The sequence below is a fragment of the Prosopis cineraria genome, unplaced genomic scaffold (assembly GCF_029017545.1).
Source record: "Prosopis cineraria cultivar Desert tree isolate PC_DT_omini unplaced genomic scaffold, ASM2901754v1 PC2, whole genome shotgun sequence".
Taxonomy (NCBI): Eukaryota; Viridiplantae; Streptophyta; class Magnoliopsida; order Fabales; family Fabaceae; genus Prosopis; species Prosopis cineraria.
The window spans coordinates 8,777,658-8,803,335 of NW_026555333.1; the positions used below are offsets into that span (position 1 = coordinate 8,777,658).

General features: G+C 34.9%; 3 protein-coding genes across 5 annotated transcripts; 2 read left to right on the forward strand and 1 right to left on the reverse strand.

Moving 5' to 3' along the window:
• Positions 1-10,769: 10,769 nt before the first annotated feature.
• On the forward strand, positions 10,770-12,442 carry LOC129302128 (uncharacterized). The gene is made up of 6 exons (XM_054940802.1): positions 10,770-11,304; positions 11,382-11,499; positions 11,593-11,777; positions 11,854-11,912; positions 12,018-12,167; positions 12,272-12,442. Exons 1-6 carry the CDS (start codon positions 10,905-10,907, stop codon positions 12,440-12,442), a joined length of 1,083 nt encoding a protein of 360 aa, XP_054796777.1. The 5' UTR covers positions 10,770-10,904.
• A 1,015-nt stretch (positions 12,443-13,457) lies between these two features.
• Positions 13,458-17,297, forward strand: LOC129304126 (PHD finger protein ALFIN-LIKE 4). 3 transcript variants are annotated; one of them, XM_054943781.1, is made up of 5 exons: positions 13,458-13,656; positions 13,812-13,844; positions 15,220-15,448; positions 16,378-16,510; positions 16,685-17,297. In XM_054943781.1, the coding sequence occupies exons 1-5, from the start codon at positions 13,560-13,562 to the stop codon at positions 17,015-17,017; spliced, it is 825 nt and encodes a 274-aa protein (XP_054799756.1). In that variant the 5' UTR covers positions 13,458-13,559; the 3' UTR covers positions 17,018-17,297. The 3 variants fall into 3 exon arrangements, with proteins under 3 accessions (XP_054799756.1, XP_054799759.1, XP_054799758.1); XM_054943784.1 differs by having other exon boundaries at positions 13,459-13,656; positions 16,748-17,297; XM_054943783.1 differs by having other exon boundaries at positions 13,462-13,656; positions 16,739-17,297.
• Positions 17,298-23,557: 6,260 nt separating this feature from the next.
• On the reverse strand, positions 23,558-25,399 carry LOC129303568 (uncharacterized). The gene is made up of 2 exons (XM_054942965.1): positions 25,206-25,399; positions 23,558-24,928 (listed from the first exon to the last, which is right to left on the reverse strand). Exon 2 carries the CDS (start codon positions 24,787-24,789, stop codon positions 23,749-23,751), a length of 1,041 nt encoding a protein of 346 aa, XP_054798940.1. The 5' UTR covers positions 24,790-24,928; positions 25,206-25,399; the 3' UTR covers positions 23,558-23,748.
• Positions 25,400-25,678: the final 279 nt, after the last annotated feature.

Genomic DNA, 25,678 nt, shown 5'->3' on the forward strand with positions numbered 1-25,678 from the left:
GGGTGTGAAGAAGGTCGTTGCTACACATAAAAAAGTCAAGGGCAAAGAAAATAAACTCAATTTATAAGGTCACAAGAGGTTGCCACCAAGGACAGGAAAGTCGTTAATTAACATCAAGCCGCGGAAACCTACGGGAAAAAACGTGCATAGTCAAATATGCACCTATCCATGAAAAAACCCATCAAGATTAAATTAATGACCGATTCACACTCATGGCACACACCAGCCATTACCATGCACGTAAGAGCAATTGTTGTTACCTGGTTGATTTGATATCTCTATTATTAGTGTTTTAGAATTGAAAGCAAACAGAATCATCAACTATTGCGAGAGCGACACGTCATACTTACATTAAAATCCAACCCAACCCCACCACTGCCCTTGGCTTTTATGGCACCAAGGGATTTGCCCCCTCCGTTACTTGTCAAGCCCACATGTCCTCCAATACACTTGGCTTCCTCCTGGAAACACAGCCTACGATTCGTCCAACATCAACGGCCCTTCATGTACCCTAAACGCCAGCCTTGACATTGAAATCTCTTTTCCTTGGTCTCTCCCATATCTGGCTCAGGGGAATGTGATTTCCGAGTTGATGAAACGAGCAAGTGTTAATAGACAAGCTGAGGCTGGCTTCCACCCACAATTAGACAGTGATCTCGTGTATTTTCGACGTCTCGTGACCATGGATCTTCGAGGAAGATTTAATATTTGGTAGGGACAGTTCGTGTGCTGAGATATGGTGGTGTGGACAGTGTCAAGTGGAGTCCAATTAAAGCAGCAGAGGAAGCGGAGACAACTTTTAATTTCATCAAACCAGGGATGATGAAACAACGACTAGTTTGTGTGGCGAAAAGAAGGACATTGTTGTTTCTCAGCAGAATGAGACCCACATGTATAGGTTCCATTACTCATGGGGGATCTTGTTTGAAGCTTCCAAGAAATGGACAAAAAGGCAGGAGATAATATGTCGTCCTTTTTAGGATTATATCATATGAAAGTGAATGCTTGTTACATTACAAGTGTTGATCAATTAAATGGAACTTCCAGAATTTTTAATTATGCATTGTTAACTGTGGCGAGTTAAGTGCCAGGCCACTATGTTTGTGTCAGAGAAGGAATAGTAAAATTTGGGGCTGCAAGCTGAAGGCATGGAAGAGGAACAAGTGGAATGGGAACAGACGACAAGTGTTGTTGCGTGAATAAATGGAGGAAGACACGCACTTTTAATTCAAACTATGACTTTGAACGCAGTCTGTACAAACGTAAACGTATTGGAATCAGTTCATTTGGCAACCTCCCACATGCACGGTTCCCTCACTACCTGTAATTAAAGATGGAGAAAACTTGGCTATATGACTCGGGTACTGACTGACATGCACTCCTCACACAACATTCTGAGATTTTTTTTTTTAATTAAATCTGACGACAATTATTTGTAACTAATATTTTTCACTTTGTGATTTTTGTAGAATATAATTAGTGACAATACTTATTGTTTTATGACATAACTGCCATTTTCTCGAACTTGAATGACACTGATGAATTGTTACTTTAAAAGGAACAGGACAGGTGAGACAGAGAACAGAGAATTAACAGTTAGTTTCCCTAGCAGTTTGTAATCTCAGCGTGGCATGGGAAAATGGGCAAAACTAAAAATTAAACTCCTGAACTTGACACATCTAGAGCATGTCATGCATATTACAGTTTTTGAACATTTGAGTGCGGGGAATTGAATAGAGAAAGGTAGTAGAAGAAGAGGGGTGGTTAAGCGGGGAGAATGAAAAGGCAGGGAAGCACAGGGGCCATGTTTTGGCACGTGCATCATTTACTGTCCCCTGCCTCTCCGATGGCCCACAACAAATCCAAGCCAAACAACTAGAGCTTCTCTCCATTTTAATCTCTGTACATGCATTCTTACAGTATATCAAATTGAGCTTGTTTGGGATGCTGAGGCAAGTGATTGGGATGGATATATATGGAATTGCAATGCCAATGAGTGGGGAACACGGGTGAACAGGGGACAGTGTAGGGCATGGCCTGACATCAACTTCATGTAATTTTTGAACCAAGGCTATGTGATGTTCACTCTCAGACAGTTCTACATAATTCATATGGTCATGAAAGGGACAGGAATTAAAAAGAAACATGGTGGCAAGGGTGGAGCGGTGAGGATCCCAATGAAAAGAAAAGAAAGCAAGGGAAGATTGTGATCAAAGAAAGGAACAGTGCTCTTTTTCCAACAAAGCAAGATTCAGTTATTAGGTAGCAGTAGCAAGCATCTCCTTTTTTACTCGACCTCGGGGTTTCTGACAGCCCCACCCCCCCGTGCCTCTCTCTTTGGTTGCCCCGAACTGTGAGCTGTGCTCACGTGCACTTGCATGACTGGGGATGGTTGCTTGCTTTTTCGGCCTTTCCATCACCACGTGCGACTACTGCAACTTACTCCATGCACATTAATTCCTTTCTTCCACTCTATACTCAACCAACGTCATTCCCTCCCTCTTGCATTCATTTCAATATTTCTGTATTGATGGCATCCCGTGGATATGTTTGTTCGTGCAGCTCATATCTTCATCAATACCTCTTGTCCCTGTCGCGTCCAGTGCCCAGCACTGCTTTTATTAGGTTCCCTGAAATTCATGGAATCATATTCTAAACTTCTAATATACGGTGTAAAAGGCCAGCATTAGGCCAGCAGCTTACTGGCTTGGGTTCTTCTTTATCACGACTATCATTTTCACTAGGAGAATTCAATAATGTAAAACGTTAGGCAAGCCGATTTTCGCCATACCCATTGAGAATGAGGCCACTTATAATAACAACCTTGTTTGTTTGATTCTATTCTCTGATTTCATGTTATCAGGACAATTCTGTAAAATAATGTTTAAGAATAAGTTTTGAAAAACAAAAATAAAAAAACTGTTTGAATTCCATTTTTTGTTCTAAAAAAGATATCTAAACTAATTAAGTAAAGAGTCAAAAAATGAATTATTTTGTTTACAACACTATCATTAGTGAAAATGTGATGTTCTCTGCCTCTTCTCTAATTTTATAGATAGAGTAAAAGGTAATAAAGGAAAAGGATGTTATAATTTGTTGATTTTTTAAAATAACTTTTAACTTTTTGTTATTCACAACATAATAACCAAAATACATTTTTAAAAAAGCTATTCTAGCTAAAATCAGAAAATCACAGATGCTCTTGGTTTTTCTGCTTTCCAGCTTTCCATCTTTTGTTTCTCGTGCTGTCGCCACGCCCACAGCCCGAGCGGGCTCAAAAAGCTGTTTGTTGAGAAGAAAGGGGAGTGCATGAAATGAAAATGGAATTTAAATTTTGATATTTTGTAAACTACATTAAAATTTCACATTTTTATATCAATATTTGTGTGTGTGTGTTAAATTTTCTTTTTGGAGGTTTTTTGTGTGGGCGTGTCAAAGAAGCGTATTCTCAAAAGATGTGATTTATCTAATTTTTAAAATTAAATGGGGAGTTCTCACAACCCTTTGCTATAATTTCCTCAAACACAAATACTTAAAAGCAAAAAGAAAAAAGAAAAAATAAAGATTGAAAAATAAGCTAGATTGTATGATGAGAATAAACATGATATTGATAATGAAAAAAAATAGAACAAATATAAGATGAAAAACTAAAAAAAAAAAGGTGATGACACATTGTTACTGTTGTTTTGTTAGTAGCTGGTATGCCATTTGTTGTTGGAGCACTTATTGCTCTCTATTGCATGCATGGCGTGCCAAAGGCATTATGTTGAATTTATTAAAAAAAATTGTATATGGTTTGGTCAAACCAAATATTGAAGCATTTGGGATGTTTTTGGATTGATTGGAGTTTGAGTTTGTTGAAACTTTTTGATAAATTATGTAGTATTGTGTGCATATAGATCAAATATGTTTGGTGGCCTATCCTTTATAAGCATATAATAAAAAATTTTCGGGGCTCCAAGTTTTTTAAAGTTTTTAGTTACAGTTTTTTCCATAACTTTATTCACTTTTATCATTTTTAAAGCAGTGAATCATTCTATTTTCATAGTTAGCAACCACCTTTTTTTAAAAGACTTTCATGTACTTGGCTAAAATTATTATTTTTAGTTTAAATAGTGGGGCTTATGGTCAAAATTAGATTTTAACATAAAAAAGATTAAAGAAATTAAATGAAAGGGAGGGACACAATTGAGTTTAGAGCTACGAAAGGAATATTTTGAGATTAATTAATCTTATTTGTCTTCGTGTTTTTCTTCATTTTTCATATCCCCTCATTAAAAAAAAAAAAAACAGAAAGCTGCGAAAAGCAAGGGGAACAAAGGGAGCAGGTCACTGCCTTCTATTGTCTCTAATATTGTAAGATGAAATATGGAGAGGTATTGCTGCCAAGAGCTGCAAACTGTGTCAGTCATAAGCATCTCGAATTCTTTTTATTCTATCTTCAAATTAAATGATATGTTAACGTGGATGCATCATTCCGTCAACAATTGCCACATCAGCCTCGCCTGATGGTATTTCAGTTGCCTCACGAGTGGTAACTTTTTCATTGCAATGATTTTACATAAATCTTCCTCGGTGGCAAGCTCAAAATTTCAAATTTGACTGGAGAGTTGGGCTGAAGCCAGTTAAAACAGACAAACAAAACTTAGTGCCTGTTTGGATAGGTAAAATAATCAATTTTGAATGCCCAAACCATGGTTCTGGCAAAATAAACCCGAACACCCTTTTTTTTTTTTTTCATTACCGTGTTTTGCTCCTAAACTTCACATTCCATAAAACTCATCTTACTTGCCTTTGTGTATCAATTATTTCTGTAAGAGTAATTATCATTTGTCAGAATATTACCAAATAAGCGCCTCAATTGTGCAACTGCGATTTCAACTCCTGCGACATGCGACCCTCCTCTCCAGTCAAAGATGATCAATATATTTTCACAAGAACAGAATCGATTGAGCAGTTTAAGCACTTGCTTTTAATTTTTGATGGTCTCAAGGAGCGCATCATACATGACATGAGCATTAGTTCTGATGCCTTTCTGGAATGGTATGTTTTAACAACTTTATCAATAACTTATATAATATATTTTATTTGTTTAACAAAGTTGAACAAATTTAATTACATTATATACAACTTTATTAATATTTTAATTCTTAAAAGCAATGTTCTTTGTAGTAATTTAAACATCATCCAAATATATTTAATTCTGTCAAAATTAATTTCATAAAAATAATACCCAAACATGATCATGATATAATATAATTAACTATAATCAAAATCAATTATATTTAATTAAAATCCAAACGAACCCTTATATATTTAACTCACAAGTGTATTTACATTCAATGAAAGGAAAACAATATATTTCAAATTTAAAAATAAATGAAAAGTATTAATAACATTAGCCGGATATATACAAGTAAATATAATGGATAAAAAATTCACGTCTTTTATTTGATTAGAAAATACAAAAAATCTATTACTTTACTTGAACAAGTCCCCCCCCCCAATAAAATCTCCCTTCTAACAACCCGCTGGACGTTGGTACTTTTAAAAAAGTGAGCTTCATCGTATAAACATGCACGTGGACTAGTTAAGGTGAATAAGCTTGATCGGATTTGAAACCAGTATAATCTGGACGCGTTTGGTTGTTCAGAATTGAATGATAAAGTGAATGGATCATTTCTATATGTTGCTCAAATCTCAGGCACGAAACCTTAAATCCAATGTCTTGGGGTGCCTCGCATGCATCACCTTCACTCATTCCTCTGCTAAAATCCTAACTAAACATATGTATGTAACGTAACACAAACCATTATTCATTCGCGAGCGCGATATCCATTATCCAACATGATGTACGCGATTTTTATTCGGAAGAAGTTGATTAATACAACATCAATTTGTAGCAGAAAGCAGTGGTCAACTTATGATATCTTAATCACAGGTGGCCTACTGGATATATTACACATCCACTTATACCATTTTGTCATGGCATCATCATTTTTTCCCAAAAAGCTAAGTTGATAAGATACATAACACACCCACTTATACCCAATACCCTACTCAACTCCTTTCAATATGAGATGCATGTAATGAATTTTTTCATAGTTTTGGAACCTTTCATTTTTTAAATTATATTGGCTTTAGCTTGATTAACTTCTTAATTTTTGTTAAGTCACCGAACCTTCAAAATGTACACAAAAAAGGCTAGAAAGCTTAAAACGCATGTGAAAGTAAAGAACTTAAATGAGAGAATTTGAGCGCTTTATTATTTTACTTGATGATTACAAATGAGAAATGCATGGATATTTATAGACTTCTTTTTTGTTCTAGAACTTTCCCCTTCATCATTGCCTTAACTTTCACAATAATACAGATGCCAGGTAATGGAGATGGCCTGATCATATCATACGTACTTGTGTGGATGAAACAACTGAATGTGGGTTCCCTCTCAAGCCGATATATGGCCCTGAAGACCTGAATAACCAAAAGAAAAAGGGGGGGGGGGAGCAGACATGAATAACCAAGTCTTGCAACCACAAGTGAGCCACCTCCTTTGCTTTATCTTAGATATGATCATTTGTCTCCTCATGGTCTAAGGAGACGGGACTTTTCCAAACTGCCGCGTTGATATTTATCCAAATATCATATTCCTATGCTCCAATGTTTCTCTTTTATTTCTTATAACCCAGAAAGCTTGATGCAGAACGTTTGATTGGCAGTAGACTTAGAAAGACATTCAGTATCTACTTACTGATTCTAGAAGAGCAAGTCGATCCCAATTGCCACGTAGCCTAACCTACTTTGCTTATCTTGAGCAGGTGAACAGGTTGCCACATGTAACTGCCAGCGCGAAATGAATTTGATCAGCAAGGTTTATTATTAATTAGAGACGCCTTGGACCTCAGAAATCAATAATCCATATAGGACAGTAAAGTTAGAAAATACAGAAGCCTTTGATTACAAATCATTCCAGTACAATCAAACAGCATCAATACTACTTCTTTAAATTCAAAGAGTTGCGATCTCCTAAAAAGTAAAACCACTATGGCATCCGTTAACTTGATTAAATAAGGATTCCTGTCTTTGCAATAACAGAATAACATCAATTTCTCTTTTTCTTCTTTTCCAACTAGTCATCAAATTCAATTCCTTGCTTTTTGGGGCTAGATTTTTCATTCAAAAAACTGCAAATTCTAAGATACTACCCAGGACTACTATCTGTCCATCAATTAATAACGAAGGAAAAAGATAAAAATCGCTAGGTGGTACTGACATTTTCAGCTACGTAGGCTTTGATTTGTAAATTCTCTGAACAACTACGAAAAGTTGAGAAAATAAGGGACCCCTACATTACCTGGTTATCTACGGCCCTGCGTATGAAAATTAAACCACAAATCAGCAGTGGGATTAATCAAGGTCCATATTTAGTCCATAATCCATATATAACGCTTAATACTAATGCAACACGGTAATGAAGAACTGGAAATGAGAGAGAAGAGTGAAAGGTAGCCTCGTTTCATATCCAGAGTTTCTGGCTATTAGCGTGACCAAGGTTATCTGGATGAAATTCATAAACCATCAGGCTAGATACAGGAAGGGCATAACCCGATTTTAACCTCATCACACAACTAGCTATTTAGAGTCCAGCTAGAACCCATTCATATTTAAAACAATGAATTTTATTGAGAGTATAGGTCTGGACAGCCACTGGCTTGCAAATTATTGAGGTTTTAGTTGAATACTGGAAACTTTGAACAAGCATGTGAGTGGATGATTTTTTTCTTAAAGAAAGTAAAGAATCTTACATACATGCTCCCTTGTCCTTTGCAATACATCCATGGTTCTGTTGTGATGTTGAGTGCTCCGGGATAGCAGAGCAAGTAAGCGCCTAAAGTCAAAAGCTGACATTGTCAGTGTCAACACATTTGACTTGTTAACAAGAGTAGAGTGGTAGTACGAGCCAAGAGCCATGAGATGTACAGTGCACTGGATCCTAAAAAAAACGCACGGGTGGCACAACAAATGCAATGGAATATTAGAATTGTGGTCATCCCGAAACAAAAATGCAAAATCTGCACTTCCATTTGGGACTTAATCATGATTACCAGACAAATTGAGAGATCGTTATTCCAATCCATGACTCAAAATTTGGACAATAAAGGATATTAATAAAAGGCATAGGCAAACTTAATGGGTCACCTCAGTCAACCTCGTTTCTCGCCTTTATGATCCCCAAAAATTCAATGCCGACTTCTGGCTGCTTAGCTTCATTCTTTGGATAGAAAGGTGTGTGTTTTATTTTCAGTTCCTTAAAAAAAATTTTTTTGTAAAAATTTATTTGATAAAAATTAATTTAATAAAAATTAGTTACTATAATAAAATTTATATTTAGATAATTTTTTTTAAAGTCTGTTTTAAAAATTATTTGAATTGTGATAATGAAATTTATTTTTAAATATATAATTATCAAAAGGGACATTAACTTATGATGATTTGTAATTTCTATTATACAAATATAATATATTTAAAATATTTAAAAAAATGTGATAAAGATTTTAAATAATCTCTAATTATTTGTACTTTTTTAATTTGTAACTTTAAAAAATATGATAAAGATTTGTAATTTTTATTGTACATTAATGCTAAAAATTAATATGATTAATTATTCAATTTATAATGTTAAAACCTTGATACCTAATTATTATTATTAAAATGATAATTATATTTTTAATAAATTAACTATTTTTAAAATAAAAGAATAAGATATTAAATTTGGGATAGTATGATAAAATAACATCACACTTTTTAAATTTACTTTTTAAAAGCTCTATTATTTTAAGTTAGTCAAAAGTACATTCAACAACATTTAGAAAGTATCTTTTAAATAAACTTCTTAAAAAAATTAAAAATCAAATTTTTTAGAAAGTAAAAAAAATATTTTTTAAATACTAAAAGTTACAAAGCCAAATGGACAATTAGATTTTACCAAATAGACAAAGCAGGATTTTTCATCGACAGTGACGGACGAAGCGCGATTAACCAACAAATATAGTGACTCCACTGGCACTCGAAGATCTAATGAATATCATCAATATATAGTGTAAAATTCATGGCAAGTTAAATGATCCACAAATCGCGAGTAATTACACATTTACACGTCATACTCTATTAAATGAAAGCCGCATCTAATTTTGTTACATTTGACATTTACTGGAAGGGGGAGACGAGGAAGAATAATTTAGACTAGACATCTTTTTTTTTTGTTTTAAAAAAATGGACTATTTTTGAACAAGTAGCATCCAAAAATCACTATATAATATTTATATTCTAAAAAGATCAAATGATTTAGTAACATCACTGCAATCCTCTAGTCTTCTTGACATATTAATTTCATATGCGAAAAGACCTAAATGTTCTCATAGTTAAAAAAAAAAAAACCCCCACTGTTGCTGATGCCTCTTTTCTTTCTTGTAAAATGAGTGAAGTTTTGAAGTTTTGAATTTGTAATTGTCCATGTCCGATTGACAGTGACATTCATAAAATAACAACAATTCATTTGAAATTAAAAAAATTTATTATGATTTTAACAAATTAAAAAAATGATAGAAAGTGTTTAGTTGTGTGTGTTAGTTATTCATTGACAAGTATCCATTTGATTTTGATAATAATATATTTGTGATTGACAACAAGACATTGGGACATTTAACCAGTAAAATGATTGAAGTTTTAAAACCTTTCAATTTATAAATATCCATGTCAAATTAACAAATGACATTTATAAAATAACAAGTTTTGTTTAGAAATTAAGAACACACATTGGGTTATTATATGGAAGTAACACACACACACACACTCTCTCTCTATACAAAGGGTTTAGTACTTTTTAGGTGGTCAAGAGTTGTGGGATCAAACCCATTCTTGATTACTTAAAAATTTCAATTCTAAAATAAAATGTTGTCAGCATTGGAGCTGGAGCTCTAGCAATTCTTGGCCTTGCCGATAGTAGGGGCTTTAATGACCTCGTTGCTGGCGGAGTCTGACAGCTAGCACTAGTGAGAGATTCTTTTTCTTTTTTGTTTTTTTAATTATGAGGGCATTTTGATCTTTTTGCATCTGAAATTAATATATTAGAAAGACTAAAGCACTGCAGTGATATTATCAAATCATTTGATTCTTTTGGGATATAAATATTGTATAGTAATTTTTAGAAGCTATTTTCTCCTATTTTTTCCTTTATTGTCAAGGCATGATTATTTGTTTTTGCATTCCTGCGTTGTAGAATGTTCTCTTCACATAAGTATTTTAGGGACATGCCCTGCTTTATTTTATAACCAAGAGTCGAAGACAGCAGAAGGGATGGGTGGGTGAATCAGTCTTTACAAAAATATACTTCTTTTGTGGATTTTTTTTTAATTTCTTATAAATAAGATTGGAGAAACATCAAAATCAAGCGAAGATTTGTATATTAGAGAAGTTAGAGCCTGGAAGCATTACCAACTATTTCTCCCCTTGGCCGAAACGGCGAGGAGACGTGCGAGTCGTTTTGCCACGCTGTGTGACGTTGCTATTAAAATTAAAATCAACTAAAGTTTTTCTCTAAACGCAGTGATGTCGGCCTGCCCCCTACAATTAACGAATTCCTAAACATGCCAACCGACGTTTCCCAACGGTCATTAACTGCCTCTGGCGCCTCTTTCCATTCTTATTTAACTTGTGTTCCGACATAAGTTTTTATGCTTCCGTCACTTTCAAAGAAGAAGGGTCACGACACTGCCTACAACCCCACATCGCTCTCCGCTCTCTGCGGTGGCGCTTTCACTCAGCGCCGCTACTGAATTGCCTGAATCAACAATCAGAGCAGAGAGGAGAAAGCGTTTTGTTGTTTCCAGTCGAGTTCCTCATGCATGGGAGATCCCTGGCCTGTTGTTCCCTATAATGATCCTTACGATCTCCCAATATCCTATGACATCCTCGATTTCCAGAATGATCATAATCCACTCCCTGCAGTTCCATCCAATGAGCAGAATTCTTCATCATTCGCACAACAAAGTGATGCAGATTTTCAGAGTAATGATCCGAATTCGGGTCAAGTGATTCAAGATACCGCCATGCGTGATTGTCCCCATGAAGAGGGAAAATTTGCAGCGGGTCCATCTGAACCTCGCGTTGAAAGCCATCCAAGTCAAGAGAATATGCCTTCACATAATTTCCCCAATGTGATTCCCCTTACATTTTGGCCACCAAACCCAGTCGCTTTTCATTGTAGTAGCTGCCAAGTTCTTAGAGAAATAATTCATACTAACGGTAAGATTGGGACTATCATAAAAAATATTGGGCAATTTTAGTTTATTTCCCGCTTACAGCTTGAGTGTCTGGATCAGGGATTAAGTTCTCAAAATTAGAGATTCACGGAAGACTGGGTGTGATCTGTCATGCAATTCTTCGACAGAATATTAATGTGGGTTACTCCCGCGATGATCGGCAAATTCACATGATCGAGTACGTTCAAACTCCTGCTTTTGTTTTACTGTGTTTGTTGGCGTGCCACTCATAACTTGTGACTGAATTGGAGCCCTTTGGGAATACGATCAGTTTTTGCGGCAGAAGTATGGAGGATGTCAAGAATTTTGTGAGGCAGTACTGCGCGGAGAAAAATGCAACGGGGTACTTCACCGTGCAAGATCCACTGTCAGCTTATTACGAAGCACTCTGCATTGGAATGGATTGGAATGAAGATATAAATGATGAATTCCTTGGCATGTGGGCTGATAATTCTGGTTAGTCTCTCTCTTCGTTAAGTCACCTCCTGTTGGCTTCCAGTCTGAACAACGTCAAAACATTCATGTTTTGCAGGGGGAGCATCTGATGAGGCCGAGGATATGGATAAGACTAGGACTAGTCTCTCAACACAGGTCTTTTTTTCTTGTTCTTTTTTTTTTTTTTTTTTTGGGTGGGAGAATCTCGTACTTGATGTTGTTTTGTTCTAATAATAATGGCTGAGGAAATACGTGATGCAGAGGGAGAGAGCGGGGAAGATGAAACTGAGTGATTTCAGCGACGTGTTTCATCTACCAATTGAAGAAGCAGCAAGGCAAGTAAACTTGTGTCCTACAGTTGTGAAGAAAATATGCCGTAAAGAAGGATTAGCCAGATGGCCTCACAGAAAGGTGGCTTATCTTTTCGCTTTTGGTTGTTATGTATATCATTATGGGAGTGATGAAATTATAATGCAGAGAGCAGAGACTAATGAGCCATATGCATGTACATGCAGATAAAGAGCATAATGAGGAAAATAAACATATTGAGAGGGAGTTTAAACTCAGCAGAGGCAGCCTCGAGGGCACAAACGGAGGCAGAAATCGAGAGACTTCATCGAGAATTGATCCACCATTGTGGTGGAATCCTCCCAACTTCCTTAGATTCACTAGATTTCAATGCTTGATTGTTTTAACTTTTTTTCTGGATAGTGTTCAAAGTTCAATAGCATTTTCCTTTCATGTTAGAGTCTTTTGTTCTGAAATGTCATGTTTAATTATTTATTAGCAGCTAGACTTTTGATCTATCATACTTATTCTAAGTTGAGTGTTGATCCAAACATGGACGCTATGAAAAGGCTAAGCTCTTGCTTAGCTCGGCTTTGTCCCGAGTCAATACAAGGTTTTATTTTATTTTTTGGACTAAATATAGCTTAACCTCTTTATTTTTGACAAGATAAATAACGAGTCGCGCAACTCCAGCAGTATCTATTTGGGAAAAAAAAAGAAGAAAACAGTATCTATATTAATTTATTATACTAAGGTATGGCCGTATAAGGAGTGGGCATTTGGCAGAAAAAAGAGGGTGGTTAAGTGTTTAAAATAATGTAAAACAAAAAAAAAAGAATATAATTTCAACAACATCCTATATAAAATGTTGGCATTGTGCAAAGATTTTGCAATGCCAAAAATGGAATTGAATAAATTACATCATCATTGTTGCCAATAACTGAAAAAATTACTTTGCATGCTCACCAGCTTATCATGAAAAAGTTCAACATATTTTTATAAATTATATAAAATATAAACAATGAGTGAGACTATTCATTGCTTTTGAACCGTACTCCTTCTGAGAAATTTTATAATTCATATTGAATGAATACTACGGCTATTTTTTTTTTTTTGCCCCCCAACTAGGATGATTATGCTGATTGATTGATGATTATTGAACTTTTCAAAATAATCACGTCAGGAAAAACAAGTCCGAGAGAATTGAGATGGAAGGCGAATGGGCGTTAATGAATGAGAAGATAGAGGATCGGGAAAGGAAATAGGAGGTGGGCCCAGCAGAGAAAAAATTTGAAAAATTCTCTCGTAAACGGGCTGTGTAATCTGGTTTGCGGACTCCATGTCCTTTTATCAAATCCAGCTAATACCATCCAATTCTGTCCGATTCAGATCCGCTTAAACCTACGGTTTCTCTCTCTCTCTCCTTCTCCACTCACAGGTCAAATACTTTCCCATCTTTCCCTCCATTTACAAGCTCACTTCCCTCTCCGCTTCCTCCTCCAATTTCAGCTCCTCATGGACGGAGGTGCTCCCTACAATCCTCGCACCGTCGAAGAGGTCTTTCGGGATTTCAAGGGCCGCCGTGCTGGCATGATTAAGGCCCTCACCACCGGTATCCACTTCCCACTCCTTTTCTCCCTTCATTTTTTTAAATGTTTTCGCCCTTGTCCTTTTGATTCTGGTTATCTTCTCTTTTAAATTTCACTTCTATTCTCAGTATATCTCGGACGTAACACGTCACGTGTTTCCTTTCTCTTTTTTCTGCAGATGTTGAAGAGTTTTATCAGCAGTGCGATCCTGGTAAGGTTTCATTTCTCACTCTTCTTATTTTCTCTATGTTCATATCTCGGGCTCTTTTGTTCGTTTATCTTTCTTGTTTATTTCTTTCGTAGTAACGCTGCTCCAAGGGAAGCAGTTACTGTGCCTTTTAACTTTTTTGCTTCGAAGCTCTACTGAAGTTATCATTGTCATATTTGACTAAAGTGGCCGTTACATATATATATGTATGTAACTGTATGTTCGTATTTGTGCATATGTGTATTGAAATTTTTTTCGGAAGGGTGATAGCATGTATGCCATATGCATTTAAGTAGATCGTGCTTCATTGCAAGAGTAGAATCTTAATCTTAATTAGAATATTCTCTATTTGTTTTTGGCTTTGAGGTAAATGTTGCAACTTTATGTTTATTTGTTCATGCTCTGACCCCAAAAGTTTATAAGGCTCAATGAGCATTACTTTGCACAGAGAATGAGGAACAGGATGAGCGATTGAGGATAGATGGCCTCATTTCCTCATTGTTGGTTGAATACATTTTCTTTCAAGTCGCATTTAATTGATTTTAGTGAACAAAATTTTGCATGGATTTTAGGTGCTTCACGAACCAATGGTTCTGAACCTGTCCTTGATCTATAGGGCTGAGTTTCTTGCAACTGAGGTCACATTTTTCTATTTCTTTTTTATTATTTTATTTTATTTTATTGTTATCATTCTTGGTGGGGAGAGGCAAGAAATTTTTTGGCCTTAGTTTACCCATTTATCCAAGAATGTGCGTGGGGATCTTCTTTGGGCTAGTGGAACGCAGTCAAGCTCATACGTCTAATGCATAGGTATTCTTGTACATAGCTAGTGCCAACCAATGGAACTAAATTTACTCAAGCTGTACTCTGGATTCTATGATTTAATATTCTGACTCTCTTCCGCCCCTCCTGCATAGGAGCAAGAAGTTCTGAACAAAAGATGATCAGTTGGGTTAATTGAAATTTAGTGATATCCAGACTCGAGAAGATAGACTAATAGGATTTAGGATGTTTTAAAGTAGAGTAGTGTAATTTAACCAGAATAAACTTACTAACTAAAGTTTTGAGCAGGTGAAAAGTTACTAGAATTTTATATTTTGATTTGTAATATTTTAACCCTTGCTACTGGATTTTGTCTGACATAACTGATGACCTCTTTCCTGTTAGCATCTGTTAGCATGTGCCTATTTGATTTATCGCCAATGTGGTTGACATTTTGTCCTCTGGATGAAGGATATAATCCGTTGCCCTGTGCTATAATAGTGCCTTATGGTCTCGTACAATCCAAATAGTTTATATAGAATGCTATGGCATTGTATTGTTTGAAATTCTTTTACTTAGAAACAATAAGTGGATTTATATAAGGTTTGTGGTACAGAGAAGGAGAATCTGTGCCTTTATGGATTTCCTAGTGAGCAGTGGGAAGTCAATCTGCCTGCCGAGGAGGTGCCTCCAGAGCTTCCGGAACCTGCACTGGGTATTAACTTTGCCAGAGATGGGATGCAGGAAAAAGATTGGCTATCTTTGGTTGCTGTTCACAGTGATGCATGGTTACTTGCTGTAGCCTTTTATTTTGGTGCTAGATTTGGATTTGATAAGGCTGATAGGTATATTTTCAATTCACTTGGTTAGTAACATGGTTGTTCTATTCATAAATTTGAATAGCTTTGCTCTTAAAATGATTGATGAGTTTGTCCAAATGTAGCCTAGTTTGGGGCTAACTGCTTTGAGGGTCTGACTTTGTCTCTTCATTATTAATTTTCATGTATCTTGTTATGAAGCTAAGGTCTTTTGCTGCTTTATTGAAACATAACATTAGTAAATTGGTTACTTCAAACAATGAAATAAGTATAATAGAGTTGCAAATTTGAGTTCCGGCTGTATCAAACAAATAGATGACTATTATATTGGAATTTGAATTGATCCTGTGCTTTGAAATATTGGATTCAGTTACAATCTTGTTGGAATTGAAACTAAATCTGCAATTTAATACTAGGACTTTTGTAAACTGCTAGACAGAACTAAATTATCGTGCTCTAGTTAGAAAACAAACTCCAGCAGCTGTGGTTCCATAAAATATTGAACATTACATAATATTCACAAACAGAAAGAAGATTTATGTCACAGCCTGCAAGTTCTTGGTTTTGTTTGGCATTAAAACAGTATACCACTATTATTGAACTGGTCTAGCAAAGCTATGTACTCCAATTTTTTATTCATTGTTACTTAATGGTTTCTCAGAAAGTTCTAGCTTGTCATTTTTCTGCAAGTTCTATGTTTATGATCATGCTTTGCTGAAATTGCTTTGCTTAGCTAAAACCAAATCCAGTAAACCAGCTTACACTTCCTATGGTTGTGGATTAAACTTTTCTGACTGTTTGATTAAAAAAAATGACCATCCTTCTGATTGTTTGATCAATTTTGTTAGCAAACGTAAGCACTAATCACTACCAGATTCTGACAAACAAATGGAAGATTAGTATGCCTCATGCATAGTAGAGGTGACAGGAATTAGAATTGCCTTTGGTTCTTGCAGGAAGCGATTGTTTAATATGATAAATGATCTTCCAACAATATTTGAGGTTGTTACGGGGATGGCCAAGAAACAAGGAAAGGAGAAGTCATCCGTTTCTAACCATAGCAGTAACAAATCCAAATCAATCTCTAAGGTATGTTACAGGATCTAGCGGTTCCTACCGCCAGGGAAAAGGGGGGATGAATCATTGTCGAGATTAATGTCTTTTTTTTGAGTAGTGAATAGTGTTGTTTATAGTTGTTAAAATTCAAATTCAAATTAGAGAGACAAGTAAATATTTATCCTGGGACCTTCGGCTCTTGTCCAGTTTGGCATGACACTTGAGCGCCTGACTGTTAGTTATTGTCATTGTTTGGGTAAGCAAACGCAGAGAGGATCTGAATCCCAAGCGAAGTATTCGAAAGCAACGCAATCAAAGGATGAAGATGAGGAGGGTCTGGAAGAAGAAGATGAGGAGGAGCATGGGGAGACACTATGTGGGGCATGTGGAGAGAACTATGCAGCTGATGAATTCTGGATTTGCTGTGATATCTGTGAGAAGTGGTTTCACGGGAAGTGCGTGAAGATTACCCCTGCAAGGGCTGAACACATCAAGCAGTACAAATGTCCGTCCTGTAGCAACAAGAGAGCTCGACCTTGACAGCGGTTACTTCGTAGTTCATATGCTGCAATTTTATGACGACTAATTTGGGTAGTAGGTCAGGTTCATTTGTCTTGCTGTCACAGGAAATCTGTTCGGAGTATTATGTTAGGTATGTAAGCTACTGTTTATTTCATGTTAAATCAGGATGGTTATGTTAGGAGCGGGTTGAGTATCTTATTCCTCTGTGGATTTGATCATGTGCTTCCTTAAATTTAATTGTCTGTAACTGTAATCCGTGTCAATATCGTAATGTTCATATTTTCATCGGATTGTTATACTCTTTGTGTTCAAATTCTCGCCTTTTTTAACAGCGGTTGAAGGGGAAAATGCGCAGTAATGCACTGGGTGAAAGCAATGACGGTAGCACCTAGCTGTGAATGTTGATGGATGCGATCTTCCGGGATCCACCTTGTTTGTCGATTTTCTGTATCAATCATCAATCAATATATGATACTAAAAAGTAGAAAAGCTATTGCAAGCCATAGTTTTATGATCTTTAGAACTTCATGCAATCTATAGGGCTCATGTTTAGTTCAAAAATATTTTCCATGAAAAATTTTGGTAAACTCAGTAATTTAAATTGATTATTTATTTTTAAAATTTGTTAATATAATTTTACTTTTTTCTTTAGCAAATATAATTTTACATTTTTAATTAAGGCCCGTCAGGGTCAATGTTAGTTCGAAATTTTGAAGCTTGATGTCCTATGTATAGATTCTAATTTTTTTAAAATTAAATCAGATATTAAATTAAAAAGATCAATAATTTATGCTTTGTATGATTCAATCGGGATGGGCTAATTAATAATTAAATTTAAAAAAAATATATATAATATTTTAAATATAATAAATAAATATAAAATTATTACTAAATTTTAAAATAAAATTAAATATTTTAAATTTATCACAACTAAACAAGTCGATAAAACATAATATTATTAAATGATTAAAAAAATTAATCATTTAAAAAAATTGATAAAAAATTTAAAAAAATTATTTTTTTAATAGTTTAGTTTTTAAAAAATTGAATTCAATTTTCTGCTTAATTTTAATTCTCGATTTGATGGTCGATTTAGAACGGTTTAATTCAGCTCGACTCTTTAAATAATTTTTTTAACTTAATTGAGCTGTTAGTCTGACCATCAGTCCAATTAAGATTCACTGCAATTCAAGAAGAAATTGACATCATGTGATCTTGAGAAAGTAATTTAAACGGTGAGACACTGAGGCTGACATTTAGCTTGATAGTGTGTGACCTGAACAGATAACGTGGCATTTATAAGATATTATATAGGAAGCATCCGTTCTAGGATTCATCACCCACTGAATTTGGAACTGTGGATGTTGGACAACCTGAAAGAGCTTGGACTCTTCAAAACTTTGAGCTAGTATTATTTAATGTTATAACCAACTGTAAGCTTCTACACTCACAAGATTAAATGTATGCTGAGAAAATCAAGCAACTCCTGCTCCTGCTTGCCAGAAACTCCGCCGTGTAACTGTGGAGCGTGACATTCAAAGCGAATGAGAATTAGAAGTTGAACACATTTGCTCACGCTATTCAAAAATATAAAATATTTTTAATTATTAATCTCATCTTTTAATAAAATAATTATTTATTTTTAAATTAATCTTATCTTGTTATATTTATTTTTATTGAACACCTTATAATAAATATAAAGTCATTTATTAATAGGGACGCTTTGAAAAAAAATGTAATGACTACTATCTCAAAAAATTAAAAATACTTTATATTTTTAAATATCTAACTTCTTAAAAAAAATCTTATAATTTTTAACGAAGGAAGTATTTTTGGATCTCAGAAGTCGTGAATGATCACTCCATGTTTAACATTGAATACATCAATCTTTGAGAACATATTTGAATTAGTTTCTAACTTAAGTGAGAACAGACAAAACTAACGTTAAAACATAAAAAACTTAAAAAATATTGTTTGAATGGGCAAAAATTCCAACTGCAATTAGGGTGTAAATGAATGTTTTTCCCCAAGCTATGATACACAGCTTCTCCATTCACGTTGGCCTTCAATGTTTTCTATTGCTTCTCATCTACTAACACCAACTCCTGTTTTGCTTTATTTATTATTTTTTATTCATTTATTATTTTTATTTTCTGTTTATTTATCTATCCACCCGAGCTCCAGCATTAAATGTTAAAAAGTATAAAACATTAACACTTATTTCTGCTTTCTGTTCATTTATTATTTAGATTTTTCATTTTTCCTCAACTTTATATATTTATTTTATTTAAATTTAAGTTGTACAAAACTAGAGTGCATTTTTTTTTCAAAAAAGTCTTGCTTTCAATGAATATATATATATATATATATAAAATAATAACTATTTGTGTATATATAACATAAAACTAAAATTGTATAAAACTTGATTTTTAAGTTTAATATTTTTACTTATTAATTAGTCAAAGAATATATAAAAAAATTTATGTTTACTTTTGATATTAAATATTTTAACTGATTTTTGAGTGAAATTATTTAAACAAATTTCAGTTTATTTAACTGACTTCTGAAAAAAAAAATCCAAACATAAATCATGTTATATCAATTGACTTTTTTTTTAATTTTAGTTTGCTAACTTTAATTAAATTTTAATTTTAATTGTAAATTTTTTAATTCAAATACTGAATCTCACAGGTCGTGAACGGATCACTCCACGCTTAACGCCGTTAAAATGTCGTTTCACGCGGGAAAAAAGCCCAGATGGCACATTGCCACTGGAATTATTAAGTCGGTTCCAAGAACTTGTTACGCCACAATCGCCCTGGCTACGCTGAGAAATTGAAGAAAAGCGTTGTCTTGCTAAAAGAAAACTGTAATACTAAACTCCAATCTGATGTTACCGACAACAATACTGAGGTCGCTTCGCCATTCATGGCGGTGACCGTAATTTTTTATAGCTGGCATTCATAAGCGTATATCACTGACTTCCTCTGATTCCAATATTTGGTATCTTGGAGCAAAGGAGGGGAGGACAATCGGATAAAGTGGAGAGAGAAAGGAGTTCATATGACTGCGTATGGCCCACGGTTTTTAGGTCTCCAGGGGTCCATAGAAATGAAACATGGATTGGTTGGAGAAACTGGATTTTGCGAAGGAGCCCCTGGATTCAACATAGGACACGGACGTCTGCTGCCTCTGTTCCATGGATCGGTTTTCAGACTCTGCCACCGCTCATTATGACTTCCACTACCACTACTATTTATAATCCCAATTCCTATCTCAAACCTCATTCCATCTAAGCTTTTGGTGTGCTGCTTTGATATTAGTGTTGTTCAAATTTTTAAAATATAATTTATTATGATTATTAATTATAAATAATAATAAAATTAAAATGTTACAATGTTTTTAATAATTTTAAGAATATAACTTTCATCTTTTAATAAATATAAAATTAATTAATTTTGTTTTATATTTAGAATTGCAGTGGTATGTCACACTCTTTAATTGTTAATATGCTCGCCGGCTGAAGAATTAGAGCTGTGTAAAAGTCTTTTAATCTTATTTAATTCAATTTAACTCGAGATGATCTTAGTCTTAGTTGGTTTGTATAGACACTGGTCCTTCAGAATTAAAAAAACTGAAAAAATTAGACTATTTTTTCAGGTTGAATTAAATAAGAGACTAAGCATCTGGACCACTTAGTCCAATTTAGTCCTATTAATTTTTTTATTATAATTATAATTAATTTATTTTTGACAAATGTTTGAAGTGTAATTGATTCTACGGAGATGATTGTATGAAGATTTGTTAAGCTTGTTTCTAAATTGTTGTTGTAATGTAGTGTTGTTAAATTTTATTGAGTGCTGTTTTTGTTAAAGTTATAAATTTAAATCATTTAAATTATAACAGAAATATTTTTTTTATTGTTGAAAATTATTATAAATTTATTATTATTATAAGTATTTTTACTATTTTAATTGAGTTTATTATGTTGAAATGAATTATTACCTCTCATAAAATAAAATAAAAAAGCTAAATGAGTATTGAATTGATATGATCAATCTCTCAGTCCTATAAATTAAGACCAGTCTTATTAATTTTTAAATTATTACTGAACAAGATCAAATTATGAGTTGTTTAATTTAATTTTTTTGTAAAAAAACATTAAATTTTAAATTAAGATGAAATTTAATATCGTCCCGTTTTTTATACAGTCTCATGAAAAACCCATAATGAATTTGTCTGCTCACAGGAATTACGAGGCCAATTCCAAATCTAATTGTTACCCGTTTGAGTTGATAAATTTTTGGTCCTCGGTTGAGCCCAATGAGGGGCTTGTCGTTTACCCTAGTGATTGTTTTGCGTGCCTGCAACCTGCCATTCAACAACAGAGCTGCTTCTAGTCGGCATATGTGACATTCTGAAGTGATCTCTTTCCAACGAATAAAGAATTTCTATCCACTGATTAAATATTTCTAGAAAAAGTCAACCTCAGAATATTATTTGCGTCCTTCGTGGTCTTAACGAAAAGGGAGGAAATTGGAGTCATAGGCTGGATTAGGACTGTCCAAAAGTCCGATCACCCCTCTGCAACCTGAGTACCTTGCTCAACACGAGTAAATCTTGTCTAGTTTTATAGAAAAAATTGTCCCGAAAAACTGAAAAAAACTATAACTACCATACTTTTTTTTTAAAATTAGACTGGACAAAAAAACTAAACTTTTAAATTACTTGATTTGGTTTAATTTTATAAAATTATTTAAAGATAATTATATTTATTTTTTTAATATAATTGAACTTGAAACTTAAGACTTGATTATTAAACATGCATCTCATTTCATTTAATGATTTTTTATCTCTCTTCTCTTCATTCACTCTTCACTTCATCTTTTAACACACTAATGGTTACTACACACACATGCTTCAATCAAATTGATTTGATTGAGGAGATGTTAGATGAAAATATTAAAAGTAATAACCCTCTTCTCATGCAAATGTCTTTGAACATGAAGAATGAGTATGATAAGTAATGGAAATAATAGATTATTGTTGTGATTTCCAATTCTCAACATAAGTTTGCCTACATCAACCATATATTTGAACATCTTTTTCCTAACCCTAACCTTCGTATGTCCATGAAGAATAAGGCAAAAGACACCTTGTATCGCATATTTGAGGAATATCCTGCAACAATTTTGTCATGAAACATGTAATTCTGATAGCGCCAACTCTTTGAATACTTTTGGTAGTGCCAACACTTCAAATTTAAATAAAGGTAAAAAAGGCACTAATTGTAGATGGTTGACATCCCAAAAGTAAAAAAATCTCATCAGTAAAAACTCAATCGAAATTGGATAAACACCTTTTTGCAAATGCATCTGAAAACACCCTCACTAAAAGTGAAGATGATGATTTTGATATCTCAACATGGTGGGGTAATAATTCTACCAAGTATAGAGTGCTTTCATTGATAGCACATGCTGAATTAGCTATACTAGTATCTACATTAGCATATGAATTTGCTTGTAGTATTAAAGGACGTGTTGTTGCTAATTATAGGAGCTCTTCATCTTTCAAGATAACTGAAGCCCTTATTTGTATTTAAAATTGGCCAGTTGTAGGGCAATCTTTCTCATCATTTGCCTTCATGCTCCATGATTTTGACAACTTTCAAGAGACCGACGATATAGTTAATGTTACAAGTAATATTTTTGATTTTATGTCTCTCAATTTAAATTTATATGTTGCATTGTTATTAATCATACATTTGTATAAAATTTATTTTTTACAGATACATCAAGTGTAATTTATTAATGTCGAAGGAAATGATTACATGAAAGATTAGTTGAAATTTGTTATTAACTTCTTGTTGTAATGTAGTTTAGACATGTTAATGTTTGTTGAATATTGTTATAAATTGTAATTAAATACTTTTTTTTAATTGTTGGAGATTGTTCTGAATTTATTATGATTAATCTTTGATGTTTTGGGGTAAGTTTTATATATTATAAATTTTTTATTATTTTAATTAAGCTTATCAGGTTGAAACAAATTGTTTCCTTACAGAGAAAATAATGAAAAGAAAAACAAAGAGATATATTAAATTATTGAGATTGGTCTTTTAATTTTATAAATAAAGTCTGATTTTATTTAATTTTAAGTTAAGCTTGAATTGAATCAAATTATAAATTGTTTAATCCAATTCCTTCCTTGAAGTTGGGCCAAAACCATGTCATGTCTGTCCCTTGTCCAGTCCTAAGTCAGGTGACCTTTACTGAGTACTCCGACCTCACCAACCTCCGATTAATAACCGCATCCCCTGTCCTTTGAAGGTCGCAAGGGCCAGCAGCCTTCCTTCCTCCTCGACTCGCATGGATTCATTATAATTTTCACCAACGCGGCGAGTATATACACCTGTCTTTCGTAATTCGCTGACCCCTTCAGAATTCTGTGTTTGTTTACGGAATCAAGTAGGCAAAAGGACGTGGTTAGAAAAAGTTCCGATTATTACGAGTGAAGCACGATAACCATCAAAGTGTAAAGTATTGAAACTCAGATAGAAACAAACAACGGAAACTAGAGTTATTTTCTTTGGTAGATATAGGAGAAAATGAAAGATGATGAATATACAATCACGACATATTGGCCATGAGGCAGGCTATTACAAGCTTAAAAAACGTCAGGAGAGCCCGACAGATGTAATGAAAAGACAGATCCTAATTCCTATAGAATCTTTCTCCTGCTTCAAGACATTATGCAGATAAATTCTCTTGCCTCTTGGCAGACATTCGTTTCAAAAACTCGTAGGTGGTAATCATGGTTGTAGCAGACATGCACATTGAAGCCCATCTTGGCCCCAGTCCTCTGTAACAAGCAATGAAGCCACCTTCCTTCACCAGGTTCCTAACAGTCTGCAAAGCTGTTAATGGCTTCCTTCGTCCATTCTCCTCTGCATCCAACACCTGTAACCTTGTCTTAATCGTGTCAAGTGGCATAGTTATAATAGCTGAAACCCCACTAGCCACAACTGCACTTAACCCTTGAACTGCAACCATAGCCTTCGAATCAGGTCTAAAACCATACCCATTGGCCAATTTGCTATCATCCTTCTTGCCCATATGGCATCCAAAAGCACCCCAGATGAACCTATGGACCATTGAGTAAGAAGTCCACCACACAGCATTAGATGGTGCATAAGTCAATATTGAAATACCAAATCCTCTGTATAAACCTCGCAGTCCATCGGTGCCAAGAATTTTTCTGAAGGCATCAAAACCATTCCTGTAATTCCCACAACGAACACTGGAAAGCATGTTCTTGCTACCACTAACCATGAGTCTTTGACTCACAACATCAATTGGGGTCCAAACTAATTGTGCCGCCATGGCAGAACTCACTCCCGCAGCTGCATTACCTATGGCGGTGGCGGTGGTATCTGAAAACCCCAAACCGGCAATAGCTGAGCCAACATTGCTCTTGGTAACTTCAAGTGCACCCATGTAAAGTGCTCGTGCAGGGATTGTTCCAGTCAAGGAGGTACCAAAACCTTTGTAAAACCCTCGAAAGCCTTCGTAGCGCATGATGGAAAAAGACATCTGGAAACAAGAAATCTGAGACGAACAAACCTGCTGGCGGGTTTTCAGCACAATAATAGGATAAAGCGCTGTAGATACGCCAGAAAATAAGGCGGCGCCTAAGAAGAAGAATTTGGATTTGTCAAGCATGTGCCAGTCTATCTCTGCCGGGATATGAATTTCTGAAGCCGAATCGTCCTCAGCCGCACTTAAACTCATCTTCGCCACTTTGGAGGAATCACGCTAACGGAGAGATGAATTCGGGAAAGCCCTTCACGGATGGGCCCCCTTATCTTACCACTGTAAGCCAAATCCTGAACCAAAAAAGACCGAGCTAGCTATGTTTTGCTCGAGAATCCTGGAGAAAGAACATGAAATTTACCTAAAAATAGCACCGAGCAAGGCGGGCTCGGGACTAATCAGGAAAACACAAAAGTAATAGAAAAGACAGAGATTGAAAGACTAGGAGAGTAAACAGTTAAGGGGATAATAGGAAGTCCAGGGAGTGGGTTGAGATAGAGAAATAAAGTTTTGTAGTTTTCTTCTCGCGAAGACAGATTATGGGGATCACCAGAAATGGTTCAGATATTTTTTGACGAAAGAGAAACAGATTGGTAACAGACCATAGTGCTTACCAGAGAAGTATGCACCCTGATCATGTTGCTTTAGTTGCTCAACAATTCATCAAGTCTGAATCAAGCAAGTCAATTGAGAGAAGGAGGAGAGGGGACGCAAAGATGCAGAATCAGAGAGAGAGAGAGGAAGACAAGCTACACTATAGAGCTGATGAGCAAAGATACAGTGAAGCTGAGGATGGAGCGAGAGAGAGGGGGGGGGGTCTGAAAGACTCAACGAAATTATCGAAGGAGGTTGCGGAGCTTAGTGAGGGTTTTGAACGGAAACGGACACGTGTCCGTTACTATATCGGTGGCCCAGACGATGTTCTCCCTTTCCAGTCTGCTTGCCAAAGTGTGACCCGAACCGAACCCAATACCATGGCTGCCCTCTTCCCCCGGTTTATGCTCAACATGGGCTCCCAACTCCTAATCTAATCCCTTTCTCAATTTTAATAGGTGCTTTGTAATCGTAGTATAATTTCTTACTGATG